The sequence below is a fragment of the Alosa alosa genome, chromosome 17 (genome assembly GCF_017589495.1).
Source record: "Alosa alosa isolate M-15738 ecotype Scorff River chromosome 17, AALO_Geno_1.1, whole genome shotgun sequence".
In the NCBI taxonomy this organism is placed as follows: Eukaryota; Metazoa; Chordata; class Actinopteri; order Clupeiformes; family Clupeidae; genus Alosa; species Alosa alosa.
In genome coordinates, this window is record NC_063205.1 from 14,151,083 (window position 1) to 14,173,086 (window position 22,004).

Consider the following 22,004-nt stretch of genomic DNA (forward strand, 5'->3'; position numbering starts at 1 on the left):
CTTTAACAAACCTCAGGCATGTTTTGTTTTAATGTTTTAAACATATTTTTGAATTTGTCATCTTACCAACCCTTACACTGACCCTTCTACAATCAGTATAGGCTTACAGTACAGTAAGTTTTACAAACAATATATTTACTCCTTTAATGGACAGTTCCTTAAAATATCAATACATATGAAACATTATTTGGCATATTCAAATATTTCTATGCATAAATAATAGTTCCTTGTTATTTTAGGAGTATTTAAAGGAGTGAAGGCATTGTCATTAACAATATACAACATTAATGGACATTAAACTGGAATAAAATTGCTGGTACATTTTCCGTTTTTATAGATTTTTGTTTTACAGTGTAACCCATGGCAGTCCCATGGCAATAAGATGTTCTTTTTTAACCATTGCATAAATAATCAAAGACAATTTACACAGCAGACTGAGAGGGCAACAACAGTTCAAGTGAATATGAGAATACTGGAGATAAAGATGGTGTAGCCTACAGTTCAGTGCACTCTGTTTGTGTAACCTACCTATAGATGAATATACATATATTCAGAACACATCAGCATGTCACATTCCTGATAACTTGTTCTAGTTTATGTATGCTAGCATGCATAAGATATAAAACACCCATCACAGCGCTGGCATGGGCTGTCACGGTTGAGGACGGGGTGAGTGTGAGTGATCTCTCTCTGTCTTTGCCACAGATGGTAGAAGTGTAGTGGCAATTTAGAAGCTGTCCTTAGCTGTCAGGAACTGTGTACATTTTAATGCCACCTAGTGGATAATTTCAGAATTGAGCCATCACTCTTACAGAGCTACGGAGGTCAATTTGCAGAAGCCCAAAAGCATCCTTTGGAAAGCCTCTAGTTCTCCCTCGTCTCACTATCGCAAATCAGAGCCAGCTACGGAAGATACATTATCCAGGTTGTCCCTTTTATATAGGGCTATTTTCTTCTTATTATTATTATTTTGATTATTTATTTATTTTGCTGAGTCGTGCTCCCATGTTTGTTGAAAGTATCATTGACAGTACTTGTCCAACGCTGCGTAATTATAGGACATTACATGACCCTGGATTAATCCCCCTGGATGAAACGCGATGACCTAGTTCTACGTGCGCCTCGTTTTCAAACCAACAGAGTGAGGATGCGCTCGGAGCGCCGTGAATCCCACAAGAGAGCACCGCGGATATAGGATTCCAGGCAGACCTTAGGAGGCAAGAGCTACAACCAAAATATTTTTACGCCCCTTCTACGCCTCCCACCCATATGCTACCCTGCGATTGGAGCACAGACCGGCGGATCCAAGCGGTGGATGCCGGGTCCTTTGTGTGCCACCGGTGTAGCCGACCTGTGGTCCCTTTACTGTCATCCATGCGCTACCATCGGGCTCTCTAAACAGACCGCCCTTTCGAGCGACGTCATTTTACAGTTTAGTAAGCGACGAATTCAAACTGTGCACAGATCTGTCCTCTCACAACACTGACAAGGTCAGCATTCAAGGACTACGCTTGGATACTTCTGCAAGGTAATTACAAATTCACTGGCAGATCTCTGGCGATGCTTTGTGGTAACGATGGTAGACTGTTTCTCCGCCTGGTGTCTAAAGTTACTTTAACGGGGATGAGTGTTGAGTGTCCCGATGATGCGCTGTGATTTTAATAAGAGCCTTACAACAAGTTCTAATGGGTTTGTGAACACCTCTCGAAAGACAATGCTGAACGTGTTTAAAATACGATAAATACAATATTACTGTGCTTTTTCGTGCTGCAATGGAACATATCTTGTCCTTGGCATCACAGGACGTCCCATGTGGAATTGGTTTTAGTAACCTCGGCAACACGCCAGCCATGCCCATACTACTTATAGGGCTCTTGCAGATTGTTGTATGTCAAGAGACATTTCTTTCTTACTCCCTTTGTGCATGATGATGATCATATCCCCATTGACTGGTTCTATCCGGTTTCTTAGTGCAGTGGCCGGCCGGCAGCACTTCAGTGGGGGTATCTAGAAGATGAGGACCGGGCACACGGGCGTATTGCATCATTGTGTCGAGTTGAAGAGACTCGTTCATTCATTTAAAGCTTTCCCACAGGGTATTGAGCATAGAAACCAAAACAAACCGATGTCAATAGTTCAAGCAGTGTCGTAAATATCCCTCTATAAGTATCTGAGGATTTGATCGGGACGTTTTTCCCGTAATCAGGTTTTGGCTCAGACCATGGACTGTTCCATCCCTTGCCGGCTGATAGAAATGTTCGCCTACACACGTCACATGATGCGTCGAAACACCATGACCGGTGTCAAAAGACAGTGTTTCACTGTTGAGCATTATTGTTTTATCTGCTGAACATGATGACCGTGTCTGACTTTAAGTATAACATTGTTAACGTGTGTTTGTTTCGTTTCAGTTACATGCCCTGCGCAATAATCATTCTGATGTTGAGTGAAGTGCTAGGTTTCTTTGAAGGATAGAGGAGGAGTACTGACATAAAGCAAAATAGGCTTGGGCCCCTAAATTAATAATGAGGTCGCACGTGTATTACTCTGTGAATGTCAGGTTTATTCAGCAGAGCTTAAAGCTGCACTCTTGAAGCAGTTTACTGCTCTCCAGTTTACTGATGTTTCACAGATAACTCTGGCAGTCACAGTTATAAGTGGCATATAATATAATTTGTTCCACTTGATTCAACAGAGGATGGACTGTCTCTAAGAACATTGCATGGGAAACATCTAGTCCATGTATTTAGACATCATTATTATAGGCTACATGTTCTCTCACTGTCACATGGTGTCAAATGATTTTATGGAAAGAAGACGATGTACAACTGACGACTGCCAATGGAACTGTTGGAAGTGTAATCATTCAGTGCCTCTCGTATCAAATGTTGGGAAAGTTGTGGAGAGTTGCCACAGATTCAGCATTTCACCTGCTGGGAGTTCTCTGAGCAATGTGGCTGGTTCCCAGTGAAAGACATCCATATTTTGATGGTGTCACTCGGTCCTCCTGTTTGCTTTCACAGCACTAGTGGTTGTTCAGCTATGAGGATGAAAATAGTCTACGTAGAGGCTCAACGTAGGCCTATAGCTTACTTTCAGATAAAGGACAGGTAAAGGACAGAGTAGTTCCATGTTATGTTGCTTTCTTAGACATTTGGTGCCACACTCATTTGATTTAAATTAAAGTTTTGAAGGGTTGTCAGATATTGGGGGATGATATTTATGTATAGACACTGTAGTTCATTAATGTCATTAATTTATGGTCACTCTTATTGCTCTTACTCTCAGCATTATTATTATTATTATTATTATTATTATTATTATGTATGGCTCACTCTGGCCTTTTCATGTTTATCAATGATTTTGTCAAGTGTGAATTTTGTATGCTTGTATAAAACTCACTTGTATAAAACTTGCTTATGTTTCAGTCTTTAGAATATCTTGCTTTGAATATACAGTTAGGCTATACCTTACTATGTGCATGGCTAATTTAGGTGCTTGTGTATTCAGATAAACAAAATAAACACACTTTATTTGCAGGTTTCAAAAGTTTTCAAACTCTGACTTTGTATTAAAGAGGATATAGTGACTGTTTGCAGTATTCTTTGCCAGCTCAGTAGTCTTTCACCAAGCATGACTGTTGGCAAGGTAACCTTCCCTATGAAACTAGTGTGTTGGCATTTGAAGCTACTATATGTATCTAAGTGTTTACATTTGGTTACTACCACAGCTCAGCTTCATTAACTACAATTGACAACAGTTTGACTTTAATTTCAATACTCATTTGCAGGTGTTCTTTTTGAAGCGGTTTACATACAGTTGGTCTGGTCTCAAAAGATAAACAGATCCTACTTTTACACGGTTTGCCCTTCCTGGAGGCTTTGTTGAGTGAGTGAGTGGTGTTGCTGTCACATGGTGCTTTGGTAAACAGGGAAGTGGAAAGCTCAGACCGTAATCTGTGGTGTGTAAAAGCGGCTCTGCTTAATTTATTAAAAGACGCCGTGGCTGGACAGTTCATGTCTGGTCAGCGGAGCAGATGTGGCCATCGTTGTCACGGTGAGGCTACTGCCCTCACTATCTGCTTCTCTGTCACATGCGCTGCATGGCTTGGATAGGCATGGATAGGGTTTTTCTCAGCTTGGTTATAGTTGTTAACTGCAACAGATATATCACCACCATAGAGTTCCATAGAGTAGGACCACTTAGATAGTCAGATAAGTTAACAGCTTTCAGATGTAACAGCTGTTCAGAGGAACAGTGTCTAGAGTTATTTTATTTTGTGTGTTTTGGTGTTTTGCTCAGTTCGGCCAAATGTGAAATCTTCCCCCGTGGAAGACTCGACGGGCATCCACGAAGTAAAAATAACCTTGCTATCCTAGTTTAATCTGTTGTTTTCCTAACTATCTCAGGTTACGTCTTGCTGCACCACATAGGTAGGGTTGTAGCTACATTCCACAGACACCTCTTGCTTATACAGTGGGCAGTGGTCAAGTTTGACAGGTGAATAGAAAAAGTAAACAAAAACATGCTCTTGTCTATTCACAGCAGTTTGCATTGGTGAAACACTTCACATATCTCAATAGTATCAGAGTATCTTTGTTACAACACATATTTTTACATTCTATATCAGAAGGTAAGCAGGGGGGTGGGAAAGAACTTTATGACGACAACATGAGCTGAGTTATTAAAAATATGGGGGAAAAGTGCTTTGAAAATGGTGTGAACATCATTCACAATTTTAAGGGATGTTTACTCAGCTCAAAGGTAATATGCTTGAATCTTATGTAGTTAGGGGAGTGGGTTACTCTGAGAGAGAGAAGGTTCACCAGTTTTAATTTAATTGCTCAAGAGTTCAAGTATTAACAGAATTTGATGTGAAGATCACACTTCTCACTGATTATTTTGGAGGGAAAACCCTCTCAAACCCTCTCCCTCGTTTCTAAAAAAGCGAAAGGGATATCTATCCCAAACCTCAATAGATCTATTGTTCCTGTAGAGCCATTCATCTTTGGGGAAACTTTAGAGCCAGAAGTTCCTGTTCGCACAGCTAAATGCTAGGGCCTTGGTCTTCAAAGGCCACCTGGAACTTTGGCCAGCTTTTGTTTCTCTCTGATATTGCCTATTATACAGAACTTTATACTACAGCTTCAGAAGATGGGGGACAATTTTTTTTTCTTTCTTTCTTGTTGTGGGCGTCATCATATCACCGGTGGCCAAAATGTTTGGGAGCAGGGTTGCATTTTTCACAGCCTGTTTGAAGAATAATGGTCTTTGATCACTAACATTAACAAATTACCTCACCTACAAGTACTGGGATTAAATTTGGCCATTGAAATGATTTTATATGCCCCATCAATACACAACTAACTACAACAAATCAATATAATAACTAACACAACAAATCATAACAACACGGCACTGAAATAGGCATGGGACACAAATAAGATGCTCACTGGCTGTCACTATGGGACAGGTGCTTCAAACTTTAAGGAAAAATGTTTGTTTACAAGAAGTTGTTTCATCCAGTGGCTAAAGAATACCTGGTTACAATGCGTCACCCACAGAAGGCAACTTTTTGAGCAATGTTGCTGAGCAGTGTTCCTGAATATCACTGTTCTGGCAGGTCGTTCCCATTGATATGGGCAGTTATTTTTCTGAAGAACTATCACCTGTAGGCAAATCATCTGCAGGCAAAAACATCCAATCAGAGCATATTGATCGAGTTACCGTATTTTCCGGACTATAAGTCACACTTTTTTTCATAGTTTGGCTGGTCCTGCGACTCAGGTGCAACATATATATATTTATATATGTTTTTTTCCTCTTCATGACACATTTTTTGACTGGTGCGACTTATACTCCGGTGCGACTTATAGACTTATTACAAAAGTGTTTTCGAGCATCCATATCTTGTCTTACACATTACTACTGTAGATGTACAGTACATTAGTACATTATGGGAAATGATAGTATACTGAGAATAGTGAGAATTCAGTACACTGGGAAATCAATTGATGGAATGGGATTGTCCCAGGAGGAGAATGAAAGTCACGTTCAGTGTAATATGGCGCCAAATGTGACTGTGGCTTTAGTCTGGAGGCTGAAAATGGTTGAAATTTGATTAGAGAAGTATGTCAAAATGCCATCCAGGGTTCTGTCATAATATCAGGGTGTGACTCTGTTCTGCCCACTGTGCTGCCAGAACTTGTCTATGAGTTCAAGAGATCTTGGCACCAGTTTCAACTTCACAACCTTCACAACCATGGTTCGAATTACGGGGGATATTGGGGGGGTCCAACCCCCCTAGATGAGACTTGGAACCCCCCCCCCTCCCCAAAAGGGATGAAAATAATAGTTTGGGAGGTACTGAAAAAATGTAATAAAATTGAATGTTATCCAATATTGCATGTAAATGCAGTATTACCATCACATACCAACAATTCAGGATATAATCTAATGAAATACGATTTTCACCCCCATTGGGCTGTACCATTTCTCTGGTACGTTCAGACTGTATTGTCTGATACAAATGGGTTAACAAGCGGTGGCCAACTGGCCATACATTTGTCTAATATTTCACTGCCTTTGTAACATAGTGATAGCCAACCTTAGAAAAACATTGAGTAGCAAGATCGCTATGGTTTAACCGTAGGTCTCCCTTCCACTCAGCGGCCACAACCATCGCTGCTGCTTAGCTTAAAAATCAGGCCTACAATCACACGCCATAGGAGGAGTTCCATAGATATACTGAGACGGGGAGAGGTTTAATGAGGCGATTTATCATTTTGTACAATTTCATTCTTAATGTCTTAACAAGAGGGAATTTGCACTAATATTCAGGGAATTTCGCATGTAGATTAGTGGTTCTCAACCTTTTTTACGCAAATGCCCATACATCCATACTTGCAACGTTATCTGCAGTTTGTTTGAAACGCTACGTGAACATATAATGATCAATTGGACGTGAAATGTCTTTCCTCGCTGCCATTATTAGAGATCAGCCTTTCTTAAAAGCGTATTGCTGCACAAACGCTTTGTGATTTAACACCAGGCGCACAATGCACTAGATATACTACATGATAGTGTACATGATACTACATGATATGAAATGCCTAGGCTAAACAACGTGAATATATTTGTTTCCCAACTGTGAACAAGTCAGTTTTTTATTTGCTTGATGTTTTGCAGGCTTAGGCTATCCAAGAAAAACTAATCAAATCAAATGAACCAAAGGCTGGCCTTGTAGTAGGCTAGGTGAACTTGACTATTAAACGGGAGACTTTCTGTGGCCCATCTGCAAACAATTCTGGGTCTTAAATTTAAGTTGTATGTTTGCCATTTCCGTGCTATTGCTCTGTATGCATTTCCATGTTTGCATTTCACTGCTATACCAAAAAATATTTGACTGTGGGGCGCAATTTTACGCACGGAGCGCACCTTGAAACGGTGTTTACCCAATTTCAACCCTTCCCATAACGTGTGAGGTAAATTGTGCTTGCTAGTATGATTAGTTTCTTTGAACTTGTCGGCCAGCCAGCCAAACACGGTCATATGACCTATATCTCGAAGGAAATTTGACTGTGAACCACAAGTGTGAAATCATGTGTGTAAGCCTATATAAAATGGAGAGTGACGTCACCAGTGGAAATAGCGGTACCCCACGAAGCTCACGGTATAATTCAAACACTGTTCACAACCTAAAAACCTTCACTTTTACTTGATTGATTTTCTGAAACATAAATTGCACTGCATTTTCTGAACTTGTTATACAAATTGGAGCATGCAGAGAACAGTGTCCAAATTAAAGTTAGTGTACTTTATGAGCTATCCAGATACTTTCAGTATCTCCTGCAAAACACCTTTGCTTTTGATTAACCAACTGAAGCTTGGTTTGAAACTTGAAGAATTGGAGCAGGCAGGGCTCAAGGCTATATTAGCCTGGCATGGGAGAGGGTGGGGAGCTGTGTTGGGTGTTTTCCACTTTCCCAAGGTCCTTAAATCACAGTTTGACATCTCACCACTGACCTCTACACATTCCTTCAGCATGTGACCAATGTAAGGCCTCAGGTAAGGAAAATCAGCAACAAAAACAAAACAGGATGCTCTTCCATAATCCTATTGGTATTTTGTAGTGCTTTGACAAAAGTAAATCTAACAGTATGATTATGGGCAATCTATGTCATTGACTCCTAAATTTAATTCAACTTAGTTATCCAGTATAATGAATTAAGAATTGAAATGTAAGAGAAAACTTCACAGACAGACATTCACCACAGAAATGTAGAGCCTCTGGGATCATCATGTCCACGTCACAACTATGATTGGTGCAAACCTCTCAGCATGTGTTAAATTACCATTTTTCTCAGTTACTTTTTTGCACAACGACTGCTACTGTTTACACGGCCAACTGCCACATGTGTAGCTAAACCACAGCAGACCTCGCTCAGTGAGAAAGTGGAGGGGAATCCTCCTTGGTGGTTGGGACTTTCTGGTGCACAGTGGCTTTGAATAAGTTGTACTGACAAACCAAATTGATTCAAAGCAAGGTTTTAGTGCGGTACACATAAATAAAGGGCAGGAGAAGAGAGAGTGTTTCTGTACAGAGAAGACAAAAAAAAAACCGGCACATTAAAATAAATAGAATGAAATTTTTTTATAAAAGTACTGTACTTTCAAAATACTGAAAAGTATTCAAGGGCTGATCAAGTAAAGGTAGTCTTAGCAATGCAATGTAGAGTAGGGCATGCTATAGACCCTTTCAACAATAAAAACAAAAACAATGCTTGAACATTCTATTTGGGCCCCAATCTACTTCCTCTGCATTAAGATAACATATGGAATGTTAAAAAGGAAGTCTTGTGGGGCCAACTATGATGCTGATAATGGAACTCTCTTGAAAGGGTCCATATCTGTTTCCTGAATGTACGGGGAACTGTTTTTCCTTCTTTTCTTCCTTCCTTCCTTTCTTTTTCTTTCTTTCTTTCTTTCTTTCGCTTACTCGCTTATTCACTCACCCTGGCCGTGTGGTGACCTTCCCTTTCTCCTTCACGCTTTCCCAGAGTCTTACCTAAGGTCCACCCTGTTACTTTAGTCAAGGCTTTGGTCCACTGGGCACTGTGACATAGAATCTGCCTGAGCACAGAGCACAGACCACCGCAGGTGCACCGCTGTTTACTCTCAGACTCTCACATATGCCAACAAGGGGACCATGATCACGTTAGGTGAATGTGATGTGATCGACTGATATGCTAGTCATCTCTAGAGATTTGAAGATGAGAGCTATTGTGGTGTTTATGGTAATTGTAAAAGGACTTTGTGTACACTGTAGGTGTATTTTTGTTGTTGTCTTTGATAAGGACACATAGTGCAATGCTCGTTTTTAAAGAATGCAACTCTGGGGATAAATTAATCTTGTGATAGCTAAAATAGCTTGATCTCCCATTCTCTGTTCTGGGACATCCAGAAGCAGGTCGTATATTTCAGGCTTTTCCAGAGGGACATAAAACTTCCTGGGATGAGCCGACTCAAATTCAAATGGCAACTTTGCATAGTTTTGTTGAGCAGTGGGAAATGTAAAAGTGTTCACATATCTGGTACTTCTAAGTTTCTTTTCATCTATTTAAGTGTCAGATGCAATTCTTAACTGGATTTGGTTAGTAATAGTAATAGCAGACTTCCCCATTGTTTTACCCATTCTAATTGTTAAAGCATCATTTTAAATCAGATAGTTCCGGTCCTTATCGATGCTGTTGTAAAACCCAGCACAACCATTCATTCTATTACTCCACTGTACGTCTAACAACGCCTCTTAGCTGTTCTTAAATCACTGTAATCTATGGCCTCTTGGGCTTATTGCTTAATTACTGGCTGTGTATGTATGAGCCTCAGATGGATTCAGTGAATTCAGCTCCAGTTCTGGCTGGTTTGCTCTGGTGTGCTGTGGCTGTCGGCTGTGTCACCATGGTAGCCACCTTCTCTTGCTTCTTAAGTTACTCACATTAGGTTGACCCCAGGCACCTGCAAATACTGTGTTGGCAGAAGCTAGCAGAAGTTTTGTATTTTAAGTCTCCAGACCATTACGTTTAGCTGATCATCCATCCATCAGGTTACACTGGTGTTAGAAGCACCTTGTTCTGTGTGTGTAATGTAATGTGAAAACAAATTATAGTTACATTGGATGCTCTATAAGGCTGGAGTCTAACGTAAATCTTTACATAGTCTAATAGTGTTTACCTGGTAGAAGTTTTCTGATGCATTGGGCCACCCACGCTAGGTAGAGACGCAACGAATTACATGCTACTACAGAGGGATTGGGCATTAACCAAGGAGTGATGTTGGTATCCTGCAATTAGGATAAATGGTGGTGACTGTTTAGAGTGAGGTCCAGTCAGACAACTAAATGCTACCAGCATTTATCAAATTACATGACCTCAAGGCTGGCGAGACCTGACTTGTGTAGACCTTGGCTGGACACAGTGTTATGCCATTATGGACACCGGAGAGCCAAGCTAAACCTTACCAAAATGTTTCTTTGAGATGAAAAGCTCATTGTTTATGAAAAACTATATCATCATCACACATTTGGCAACTACAGGTAGTGTATTTTGTTTGTGTACACATACTGTATTCAAACTGCATGCTTAATAAATGATGATAATATGAGTGCACTTTTTCTTTTGTAATGTGATGCTTATAGCTAAAATGAAACTTTCAGTCACTGAGATATGGCTTGCCCAAGGTGGTTCTACTTTAAAGTCAATAGACGTCTTAGCCATTAGCCCACAGGTGGCCCTCTCACTTCAATTAAAAAAAAACCTGATTGTAACTGCCGGAGGCATGCAGTTCAGGTTGGATCAGTGTCCTGCACCTCTCATCACAAAGAGGTACTTGTGTGGGTGTGAGAGCTTGTTTGATTAAGGAACCACAGTGAATTTACATAGAATTTTTTTTTGGAGGGGAACATTATAGCAAATAATTACCCATGCAATGAAAAAAAGAGTCCAACATAGGAATAATTATTTGATTATACATTTATTTAGTTCTGTTTTTGGAGATACAAAGACAGCAAAGGTGTAAATGCAGAATGGACTAATTAAAAATTCATGATTAGCTGCTCCCAGGCTAGCTCCAGGCACACTTCCAAGCAGTCCTTCCTGTGACCTTGAGGGAAGATTAGCAACAAACCTCACAAGAGAGAAAAGGAGCCTGAGAAAGTGCACACAAACAATAAAGACACACGCGTACACATAGTTGCACAGGTGAGTGTGTGTATTTGTGTATGTGTGTATTCTGTTGTTACCTGGTTTACAGGTATCAGCATCATATGACTTTCCAAGTCACCTGAGTGTCATGCAGTGTGTTGCAGAGGCTACTCAACACAGCAACTATAGCCAAGGGTAGACAAATACTCTGCTCTATGATTGGCCTGTTGTTGACACACCCCTCTAGTGAGGGCTATCAATCATCTTTAGTGTGTGGGCAACCAGTAAGACCATAAATAGAGGGTGTCTTTGTCATGGCAACAGGTCTACCTAAATTGCAGTGTATGTGATAGAGTGGGAATAGAATCATCACTTTGGGGGAAAAAAAGGAAAAAGGAAAAAAAAATCTTTCCACCCCTGTCCATTCAGTAGGCCTAATGGTTTAGCAGCATAGTAGCCTTTCTGAACTGGTACTTTCTGTGTCTGAATGTGTGTTATACTAAATGGTGGGATATATAACGTTCTCTCTGTGGTTATTGAATTGTCAGTCTGTAGTTATTAAGTCAGACTTCATTCCTACTCTGGCCTAACAGTTATTACTTCAGTTACTTGCTCTTACTGAAATGTGGATTAGATCAAAGAACACTGCCACACCTGCAACACCGTCAACTAATTATGCGTTTTCCCATACCCGTCATTAGACATGCTTTCTTGACTATAACGACTGGACATTTGCACTGTTACTGCCTGCACACAGCTATGACTCATTTGAATATCATGCTATCATGATAAGTGAGACTTTTTACTTGGTGGTTAGTTATCGTCCACTGGCAACTTTTGCATGAATTTGACATTTAACTGTCAGTATTTCAGATGGATAATGTCTATTATTAATTCTTACTGATTTCAATATTCATACGGACAACTTTCATTCAGTTGACTTCGTCATTTAATCTCACACATAGCCATCCTGTTGACAAAGCTGGTAGGCCTAAGGCTTGATGTAATTCTGCTATGTACTGTAACTGTGCAACAGGAAATCTTATGGTTAATCCAATACATGTATCTGATCATCACTTTAAGAAGTTCTCTGTCCATCTCCAGGAAAGTTCAGCTATTTTCCCTCCTACAGTTTTGTTTTGAGGTTTCTCAGAAGCCATTTAAGCAATCATTTTGCCACCTCGGTGGCAACTGCTTCGCCTACACGAAGTTCATTCTTGTCACTATAGAGGTTAATGATATGCTTTATACAACACTAGCATCTTGTATGGACAGCGCATGCCCTGTTTCCATAAGACCCTCTTGTTTTAAACCCTGTCACCCATGGCTCACTCGCAGTATTCGTAAAGTAACAGAGCTGCTGAGTGAAAATGACATAAATCCAGAGATGCCAATGATTTTTTTAGTAACTACCAGTCTTTGCACCAATCTTTTTCATCCACAGTTCAACCACTTGCTAGCCAGAGGAAAGTGCCAAAGGCAAGAATATTTTACTCACTCATGTGGTCAATATTAGCTGAATCTGTTGACATATGTTTGTCACTAACTTTGGAAGCCATGCCAGACTTCATATCCATTGCACTAGGTATAAGCAGCTTATAGTTCCTTACACCCCAGTGTGCAATGTTGACACATTTGGTGTGTGACGCTATGGAACTGTCAGGGTCTAATCAGATTACTGCATATCACCATATGTCTGCTTCATAAATACCTATCATTCATAAATACCCACTGAGAGATTAATATGTTACCAGTACAAAAAGGGGATTGCATTTTTAGCACTATTCTGTTTTTAAAAAGTCATTATGAGGTTTTTGTGTAAAGCTAATAGATATCTAAAGTAACTAAGTAGAAATATACTTAATACTTCTACTTCACTACATTTTTTTAATTAAATGTATTCTTTTACTCCACTACATTTTCATTAGCATCATGTAGAAAGTGGGTTAAAATAATGTGCAAATGAAAACAATGACACATTTTTTTCAGCATGACACCATGAATTCTGCCTATATGGGTATTTTCAGTGCTAACACGCACCCTCTCTTTGTAACCGATTATCTATTGACATACAGCACACACAATAGTACAACACGGTACAACACAATAGTGGTATGTTTTTGTCACCAAGGGCCTCAACATGTCTTTCAAACAGCATTTTTTGTTTTAGCTCTGATGAGCGTCTGCACCAAGAGATCACAGTCAAGACTCTTCTCATCTCCCACTGCTTATTAATAAGACACTGTACAATTACACTGTACAGACACTATGTGTCTGTATGAACAAAATGAAAGTAGACACAGCACCACAGCATTTGAGTGTGAGGGGTGAGTATCTTAGACAGACATTCAGTCAGTCTTCCCCCTTGGGGCCCTAGTCCCCCCCCCCCCCGACACCCCTGCTAGTGCCCCCAGCATGCGCCCTCTTACCTTGACCAATACGTTGACAGCCACCTAGTGCACCTAGTAGCATAAATGACAGATGATACACAGTGCTGGATTTTTGCTGATGTCAGTTGGTTAACCCTTAAAGGAGAACCGTCACACTGGTGTGACAGGAATGTTGAGAAATGAACGTTCTAAAGAATATCTGGGTTCATTGAATTCAACATAGAATTTTAGAACCTTCAATTGTTGCGGAACTTAGAACGTTCAAAAAACCTACACCAGAGGCAGAACCAGAGGAGTGTTTCTGACTGAGAGCCAGTGCCAGAGTCTCTACTAATGCACCTGAACAATTAGCACAGCCATATTTAGCTCAGTTAGGTGATGTGATTATATTGGTGGTGGATGTTACCGCCAACAGTGCCTCGGCTGCTGACCTTCAGTTGTAACTGCTGACGTGGTTTGGTCTGAGTGAGTCTGCATTTGTGTGTGTGTGTGTGTGTGAGAGAGAGAGAGTTTGTGTGTGTGTATTTGTATGTGTGTGTGTGTGAGAGAGAGAGAGAGAGAGAGTTTGTGTGTGTGTATTTATGTGTGTGTGTGTGTGTGTGTGTGTGTGTGTGTGTGTGCATTTGTGTGTCTGTGTGTCTGTGAATTCATGCCTGTATTACTCACATGGTGAAACATGGAGAAAGTGACCAGGTTTCTCCAGGCTGACAGTAGAGGTGAAGTCTGATACAGAGAGCAGAGTGAGGTTACGTGGGTGAACACACACACACACACACACACACACACACACACACACACAGAGTGAGAAAGAGAGAGAAACGTGACTGCTCTGCCGGAGAAGAAACATTATCCTTGTTCCTAAATGTGCAGTGTCATGGTTTGTCGTGTGGCTCTGCAAATGATATTCACAGCCAAGTAACATGCAGCAGAGTGCACAGAAATCTGCAGCACACAAAAACCTGTCTCAAACCAGAGAAATAATCAAGTTTAAGCAGTTTACTGGCTTGGCATACAGTATACATAAAGCACAAAACGACATACGACAAAAGTACATCAAGTTATTGTAGTTTTCTTAGTAAAATGACATTTGCCGTTGCCGTCTGAAAATTATTCACATAAAAACCACATATTTCTCTGCACAAACATATGCTCTCAGCATAAAGGCTAGAGTAGTCATCCATATAATGTACCACTACATAAAATGCAAGAAAGGCACAGTCGCAAGAAAGGCAAGTAGAAAGGCTTTGGACCAGCTAAGCATATTGGTACAGCTCAAAAGGTAAAGGTAAGGTATTTTTTTATTATTCAAAGTGACTCACAGAAACCCATAGTGACCATGTTCGAGACTTGAAGCTGGGTTAGCCACTTAGCAGTGACTCTAACCACTGCTACTCATGCCAATACATGTTGTAATGCACTTTATGTGTGTGTGTGTAAACACATCATGTTGGTGGGAATAAGGGCAGGGATAGGCAGTATTCATGATACATGCAAAATAGTATTTTGTAGGCCTAATTTGTACTTTATTGGGTTGAAGAAAGGTGTGTATTTTTGTAGTTTAACTGCCAAATATTTTTGGTAAAACCAATACTTTTGGTGATGTGATGGCATCATAAAAGTGCAAAACAATGAATGAACAACTTTGACTGTTAGTAGGTAAATTAACATGATCATCCGATCAGAACACATGGAACCGGTTATTTGGTTGCCCACAACATTCCTCAGAAAGTTGCTCCATGTATCACCTAATCAACACGATGAAAGAAATCTATTGGCCCATCCCTAAATACAGGCATAAACATGTGTTTGTATCTGTGTGTGTGCCTGTGTGTGTGTGCTTGTAAGAGGGTGTGTTAAAATGTAAGTGTATATGTTGTGTGGACATCAGACAATGGAGATAAAAGCCCCCTTCCCTCTCTCTCTCTCTCTCACACACACACACACACACACACACACACACACACACACTATACATACAGTACATGTGATAATCATCTCTGTTTGGTTTGTAAACACAGCTTCTGAGTCAACCATCAGTGCAGAGCCCCGCCCTAATTTCCACTCTCCTGAGACTGCTAGGGCTCAAGGTGAACTCTCATAGAGTTGGCTTGAGATCTGGCCAATCTTGGCACACACACACACACACACACACACACACACACACACACACACATACACACGTACACACCTAAATCTGGGATCTGGCCAACAGAGTAAGATACACTTCGTTCTCAATCAGTGATTTGGTCAACGCTGTCAGATATACCTCTCAGTCTGAGATTTACTTGTTGGACATGCCAGATATACAGTACTTCTGAAAGCAAGCATGCTAAATATGGGCCATGCTCTTACAGCAATCGCTTACAATGACCTCTGCTAGAGAAAACACAAATAACCTACAGTATGTGCCGTATGTGACTGCTTTGCAAAGTAAAGGTCCTGGCTGTGACTGATTCTGGCTTGGCTCATTGAGCTCAGTCCCCACCTTTTGTAAAGTGGTGGTCCTTTCCGGATCCCACCCCGTCTCTCTCTCCCGCTCACTTCCCGTGATTCTCCACTATCCTGTTGCATTAAAGGCATAAAAGCCCAAAAAATATACTGGGGAAAAAAAATCCACAAATTGTCTTTTTGAAAAAGTAATGGAAATAGATCAGATAGCACTGCAATTGTACATGGGAGCATGAGGCACCTGTTTGGATAATCACAGAGCCTCCTATTGTAAATCCTTTTTGCTATATCGCTATCTTCCATCTTCCACAGGCACATGACCACAGAATTACTGGTCTGACTTCATGGCAATTACTCAAATGTAATTATGTTGCAAGGCAGATTGATGCCCTCCACAGTATGTCATTGCATAGATCCTGACTCCGATAGAAAAATCCCAAACAGAGGATATAGCAGAGAGTGTCTCACTCAGAGTTGATATGAATAGCATGGCAGCCCATGTAATTGTGTGACTGTTAAACCTGTAGCCCATTGGTGGCCTTAATAGGGCCAAAGACACATTGAATGTAATGTTTACTCTATGCAAAATGTTTGCTGTGGATAAAAGAGGTCATTTAAATTCAGATACACATGAGAGGTGTTTAGTTCCTTGAGCTATAGGTAGGGGATTTCCCTGCTCCCTGTTCAACAGTAATGTCTAGTGTCCCACACCCACTCCCACATTGTTTATATCAATACATTTGCTAAGTAACGTCATGAAGGTCTACATCTACTAATCCCTGTAGTCTCTTCAGTAGGTTTCTTTTGCGATAAGTGACATGTGACATTCATTTGGATTGATTTTCATTGTTTTTTCTTTCTTTCTTTCTCTTCTCTCTCTCTCTCTCTCTCTCTCTCTCTCTCTCTCTGTCTCTCAGAGTGAGCAGGGCCAAAGATGCCACCCCCTGTAGGACCCCCAGCGGTGCCCCCGCCTGACGGAGGCTGGGGCTGGGCCGTCGTGGCCGGATCCTTCATCTCCATCGGCTTCTCCTACGCCTTCCCCAAGGCCACCACCGTCTTCTTCAAGGACATCCAGACCATCTTCGACGCCTCCTACAGCCAGGTGGCGTGGATCTCCTCCATCATGCTGGCTGTCATGTACGCTGGAGGTAAGGAGATAGGGATGATTCTGTTACATTTGATTTGTTTAAGACACTTTACCCCGAGGCCTTTTCAAGATATTTTCAAAAGCAGCCTTTGAATGAGTATTCTTGCCATGGCAACTTAGAATATTAAAATACATGTGAATAGATGTATTTTGTCCCAGGGATGGATTACTGCACGGGCCTACCGGGCCCAGGCCCAGGGGCCCAAGGGATCAGGGGGCCCTTGGGCCCAAGCCTTTGCATGGAATCATTGCCTCAATATCAACAAATCAGGATGTAGGCTATGAATGTGATTGAATTAAAGTATTGGCCATCCCCAAAATGCACCAGAATACACCCCCACATATCGACAATTGATTTTCAATGCGGCAGGGGGACTACCGATGGAAACTAGCCTTTTGGCTGTAATTGGGTGCATTTACATTTTCTTTGTAAAATGTCAATTAGTGAACACTGTCCCTCTATAACAAATAATAATTAAAAAAAATTAGTGGGGGGCCCGTAATGCATCTTGGCCCAGTGCCCCGAAAGTTCATAATCCGCCCATGTTTTGTCCCCTTAGACTTATAAGGTTCTACCGTATTTTCCAGACTATAAGTCACACTTTTTTCATAGTTTGGCTGGTCCTGCGACTTATAGTCATGTGCGACTTATATATCAATATATATATATATAAACATTTAAATATAAACATGTTTTTAAATGTTAGTCAGTATGGATTTTAGTGCCCCGGAGACTTGGGTTCAAGACCGGGTGGAGTCACTGCTCTCTCCCTTCGCTACATATGGTGTCAGAAGTGGGATGGCTTGCCGTGAGGTCATTGGAAGCTTGCCCAGTGTGTGATCCATATGAGGAACCCCCTTGATAGATTGACCCCAGTGTGAGGGACCTCAGAGGTGAAGCACGTGTGTGGGGCATGCTGGGATAGGAGAATACGGCTGGTGGATGCATGAGGGACGCCAGTGTGCGTGAAGTGCATGGGCAAGTTTCCCGAAGGGGAGGGCAGTGTGACAGAGTACTGTCACTACAGTTGAGTATGCGCTCTGACTGCCATACCAACGGGCCTGGCTCTTTGGCGTTGCGGTCAAGCTGCAGGTTTAGTGCCCCGGAGACCTGGGTTTAAGACCGGGTGGGGTCACTGCTCTCTCCCTTCACTACACCTCTAACGTTGTTGAAAGTTCTGCGTTCTTTTAAATGTGCATCTTTTTCTCTCTCTGCTCTCTCGGAGGTAGCCTCCTGAGCATTTGCTCTGCTGCCGGATCGAGCCTCCACATCGCCTAAAATGCTTGATTGCGTTGCATTTTCCACATTTTTAGCTAAATTTTCATGTGCCAAATCAGCATTTTTGTTTAGTGAGTGAATCTTTTGTAAATTGCTTTACAATTACCACCGGGCCCTCCTTGTCCACCTTCGTTATCTCCCAGCTTGCCTCATTTTGCCGCCATACACTCCTTCATCTTCATTAACATTCCTGGTAGAATTCGCAATATTTTTGGCCTCTATGTGTCCAGTTAGAGAGTCTGTCTGTTCTTGGTCTTGGATTTTGTGAAATACATTTCTAAATAAATGCAATAGTCCAGTGCTATCCTAAATGAGGGGGACCAAATTGTGAGCAAAAACCCATATAGTGCAATCCAGATATCGGAGCACCACTTCTGGCCCACTGTCAACCATCATAATGATTTGCGACTTCATTTAACCTTACAATCAATTATAGCATTGACAACATTTTAACAATATCTAAATACATTGAATGAATTAATTAGTATATATAAAAACATATTAAAATATTGAAACAACATTATACCTAGGCTACATCACTTCAGGCAAATACAAAACTATGTCTTTGATTTAGGCTAAATCATTTCCCTATTGAAAAATAGGCTATAGGCATGCTGTCTGACATATGCATGCATGTAACATGCTCTCTGACATATGGGGAATTTGACTATTGCATTACACATTGGCTTGGGATGTATAACATATATTTTTTTTTGCTGGATTCATTTTGATTTTCCATGTTGACCCCTAAGCTTCAAAGAACTCCTCATGTCTTAGCTGTGACAGGCACAAGTAAGATAGCACAAGTAAGACAGGCACAAGATAGAGGGGTTTATGCACCAAGGTAACTCAAGTAAAACAATTGTGTCTTGTAAATGTCTGAAATAAATGTCTGAAATAAATGTTTTAGAACTTAAATGTGGTGTAAGAGCTACTCATATTAGTGAAAACAAGTTGATACGCAGTAGCTTGGGCTAGTTGAGTTGGTTATTATTAAACATAAATAATAGTTAATGTCGGGAGGAGCAGGATATAAGTAGCCATTTAGTTTATGATGGTTCTTAAGACAAACTGATCAAACATTTCAGATATCCAGCTGTTACTAGCAGAGTGAAAGTGAGATTGTGCTGTCTAGATGGCTATGGTTAGTAGTAGGCCTATGACTGTAAATGAGATTTTTATTTAGCCTAGTGTATAGGCTTTTATTTAGCTGGTAGGCCTAGGCTTTTTTCCTTATCAAGTGAGGGGGGGGACGATTGCCGTCTCTTCAAAACTGCTGGTGTCATATCCCCATCCCCCATGCCACCGGCGTGCCAATATATATAAGGAGGAGCAAGAGTTTAGAAGCTGTTTAGTTTATGATGGTTGTTAAGACAAACTGATCAAACATTTCAGATATCCAGCTGTTACTAGCAGAGTGAAAGTGAGATTGTGCTGTCTAGATGGCTATGGTTAGTATAGCTAATGAGAAGTTTTATTTAGCTTAGTGTATAGGCTATTATTTAGCGTGTAGGCCTAGGCTTTTTTTCCTTATCAAAAGTGAGAGGGACGATTGCTTCAAAATTGCGGGTGTCATGTTGTATCCCCTGTGCCACCAGTGCGCCTGGGTGCGACCTATATGTTTTCCTCTTCATGATGCATTTTTTTGACTGATGCGACTTATAGTCCGGAAAATACGGTATCTATGTTCTAGGTAGTTTTGAGATATTGAGCTAGAAAGTTTTAGTTTATCAGTTATACTGATAAGTGGAACAAGCCTCTTTAGATATAATGTCCAAAAATGCATACAACTTCAAGAAACATCACACCACCTTATGAAGTTTTCAGAGAATAAGAATATTTCAATAACTAAATTTTGACAAAATGTCAGATAGAACCTTTTAAGGGTAAATTGGACAGTTTAAACTATGTCATACTTCAACTTCCTGGAAAATTAATCCCACAATGATGTATGCGATTATTTCAGGGTAAAATCTGATATTAGGACTTTTTCAGCATTGTTGCCAGTAAGCAATTTCCAAATAATTGGCATAAAATGTTTCCAGTATGCAAAATAAGCAATTACCAAATAAGCAATGACGTCCCAAGTGCAATTTATAAACCCAAGAAAAGGCTACTTTGCCCTTAAAGAAATACTGCCCATTGGTCAATACTGTTGCCAAGCAACCATCTGATGGTCAGAATAATCAACAAGATGTGTCTTGTAGCAACGACCTTGATTCACATCACACTTTTCACTGCCTTTGTAGAAGCACTTTTGGAAGGAGACCGGTCTCTAAACCCTCCTTTATTTTGGTAATTTGACATTTAGGCATATGAAGTAGTCAGCATTTATTACAACAACACACATTTGTTGAGTGTACTACCAAATTACCCCTTATTTTGATGTTAAGTAACAATGCGGCAACTATTCATTGCAGTCGTTTTTTCCCACAGTTTTTGTTGATGTTTTTTTCCCCCGTTGCAACTCTTTAAAAAACTCAGGTCACCTGGTGCCACCTGTTAATTATGTTGCATGTAATACAGTGAAAATGCTTTGTTGCAGTTCAGTCTCAGACATTATTTTATGTCTAAATGCTACTAGGTGCTGAGTGTTGATCAGGCACACTGCAGTTTCAGAGGAACATTCATTCATTCATTCATTCATTCATTCATTCATTCATTCATTCATTCATTCATGCACCTATGTAGCATTACTGTAATGTACAAGTAAGAGTAAGTAAGAGAAGGGGAGGGGGAGGGAGCAGACCAAGAGCAGACCAACATGACCTTAAAACTAGAGACAGCTCCACAAATAGTGCATCCAAAACTGAATGGCAACCAGGCTGCACCCACATTTTCATCTGCCAATGGACCAAAGACTGTAAATTTCCCATAGAGCCTCGCCTAAGGTGTCTGAGATTGGTTTAGAAATTTCAGAAATGAATTCCACCTTTGCTGTAATCCATTTCGACTCCCTTATTTGAGCACATTTATCTCCAGATGGAAATTCTAGTACATCAACTCTGGACTAACCCCTCTTAAGTCCTCCACTCTCCGTCCACATTCTCCCACTACACATAAAGGCCATAGCTGATTAAGGATGTCAGGCTGGTGTCAGCCATCCTTCATTCTCTTATTAGGGAAGGAGAGAGAGAGGGGAGAATCAGTAGGGATGGAGAGGGGGAGGGGAAAGAGCAGACCACCGCCCAGTCTCTTAGTATAATTGCATCCTCTCCTCCACGCCCTCTTCAATGTCATAACCGAGGGGAAAAAACAACAAAACAGCTGATGCTTCATCTGTTGAAGACTGACTGCAGAAGTTGGGGAAGCTCAGACAAAGAGTTTAGACATGAAGGAAGTGTGTGTGTGTGTGTGTGTGTGTGTGTGTGTATGTGTGTATGTGTGTGTGTGTGTGTGTGTGTGTGTGTGTGTCTAATGACGTCGTGTGTATCCTTTGAATGGATTGCCACCCATTGTCTGTGGGGTCTGAACCACGACCTAATTGGATTAACGTGTGTCCACCTGGTTCCTCTGCGTCTCTTCCAGGCTAATGTGCA

General features: G+C 40.9%; 1 protein-coding gene across 1 annotated transcript in view; it reads left to right on the plus strand.

Annotated features, from left to right (window-relative positions):
* The first annotated feature begins 916 nt into the window (after positions 1 to 916).
* zgc:165507 (uncharacterized protein LOC561188 homolog) overlaps positions 917 to 22,004 on the plus strand; it is a 33,117-nt gene continuing 12,029 nt past the window's right edge. Inside the window, exons 1-2 of the mRNA XM_048268188.1 lie at positions 917 to 1,528; positions 16,957 to 17,187. Of these exons, the coding sequence (XP_048124145.1) occupies positions 16,974 to 17,187 (214 nt within the window). The 5' untranslated portion in view covers positions 917 to 1,528; positions 16,957 to 16,973. The remainder of the gene's footprint in view (positions 1,529 to 16,956; positions 17,188 to 22,004) is intronic.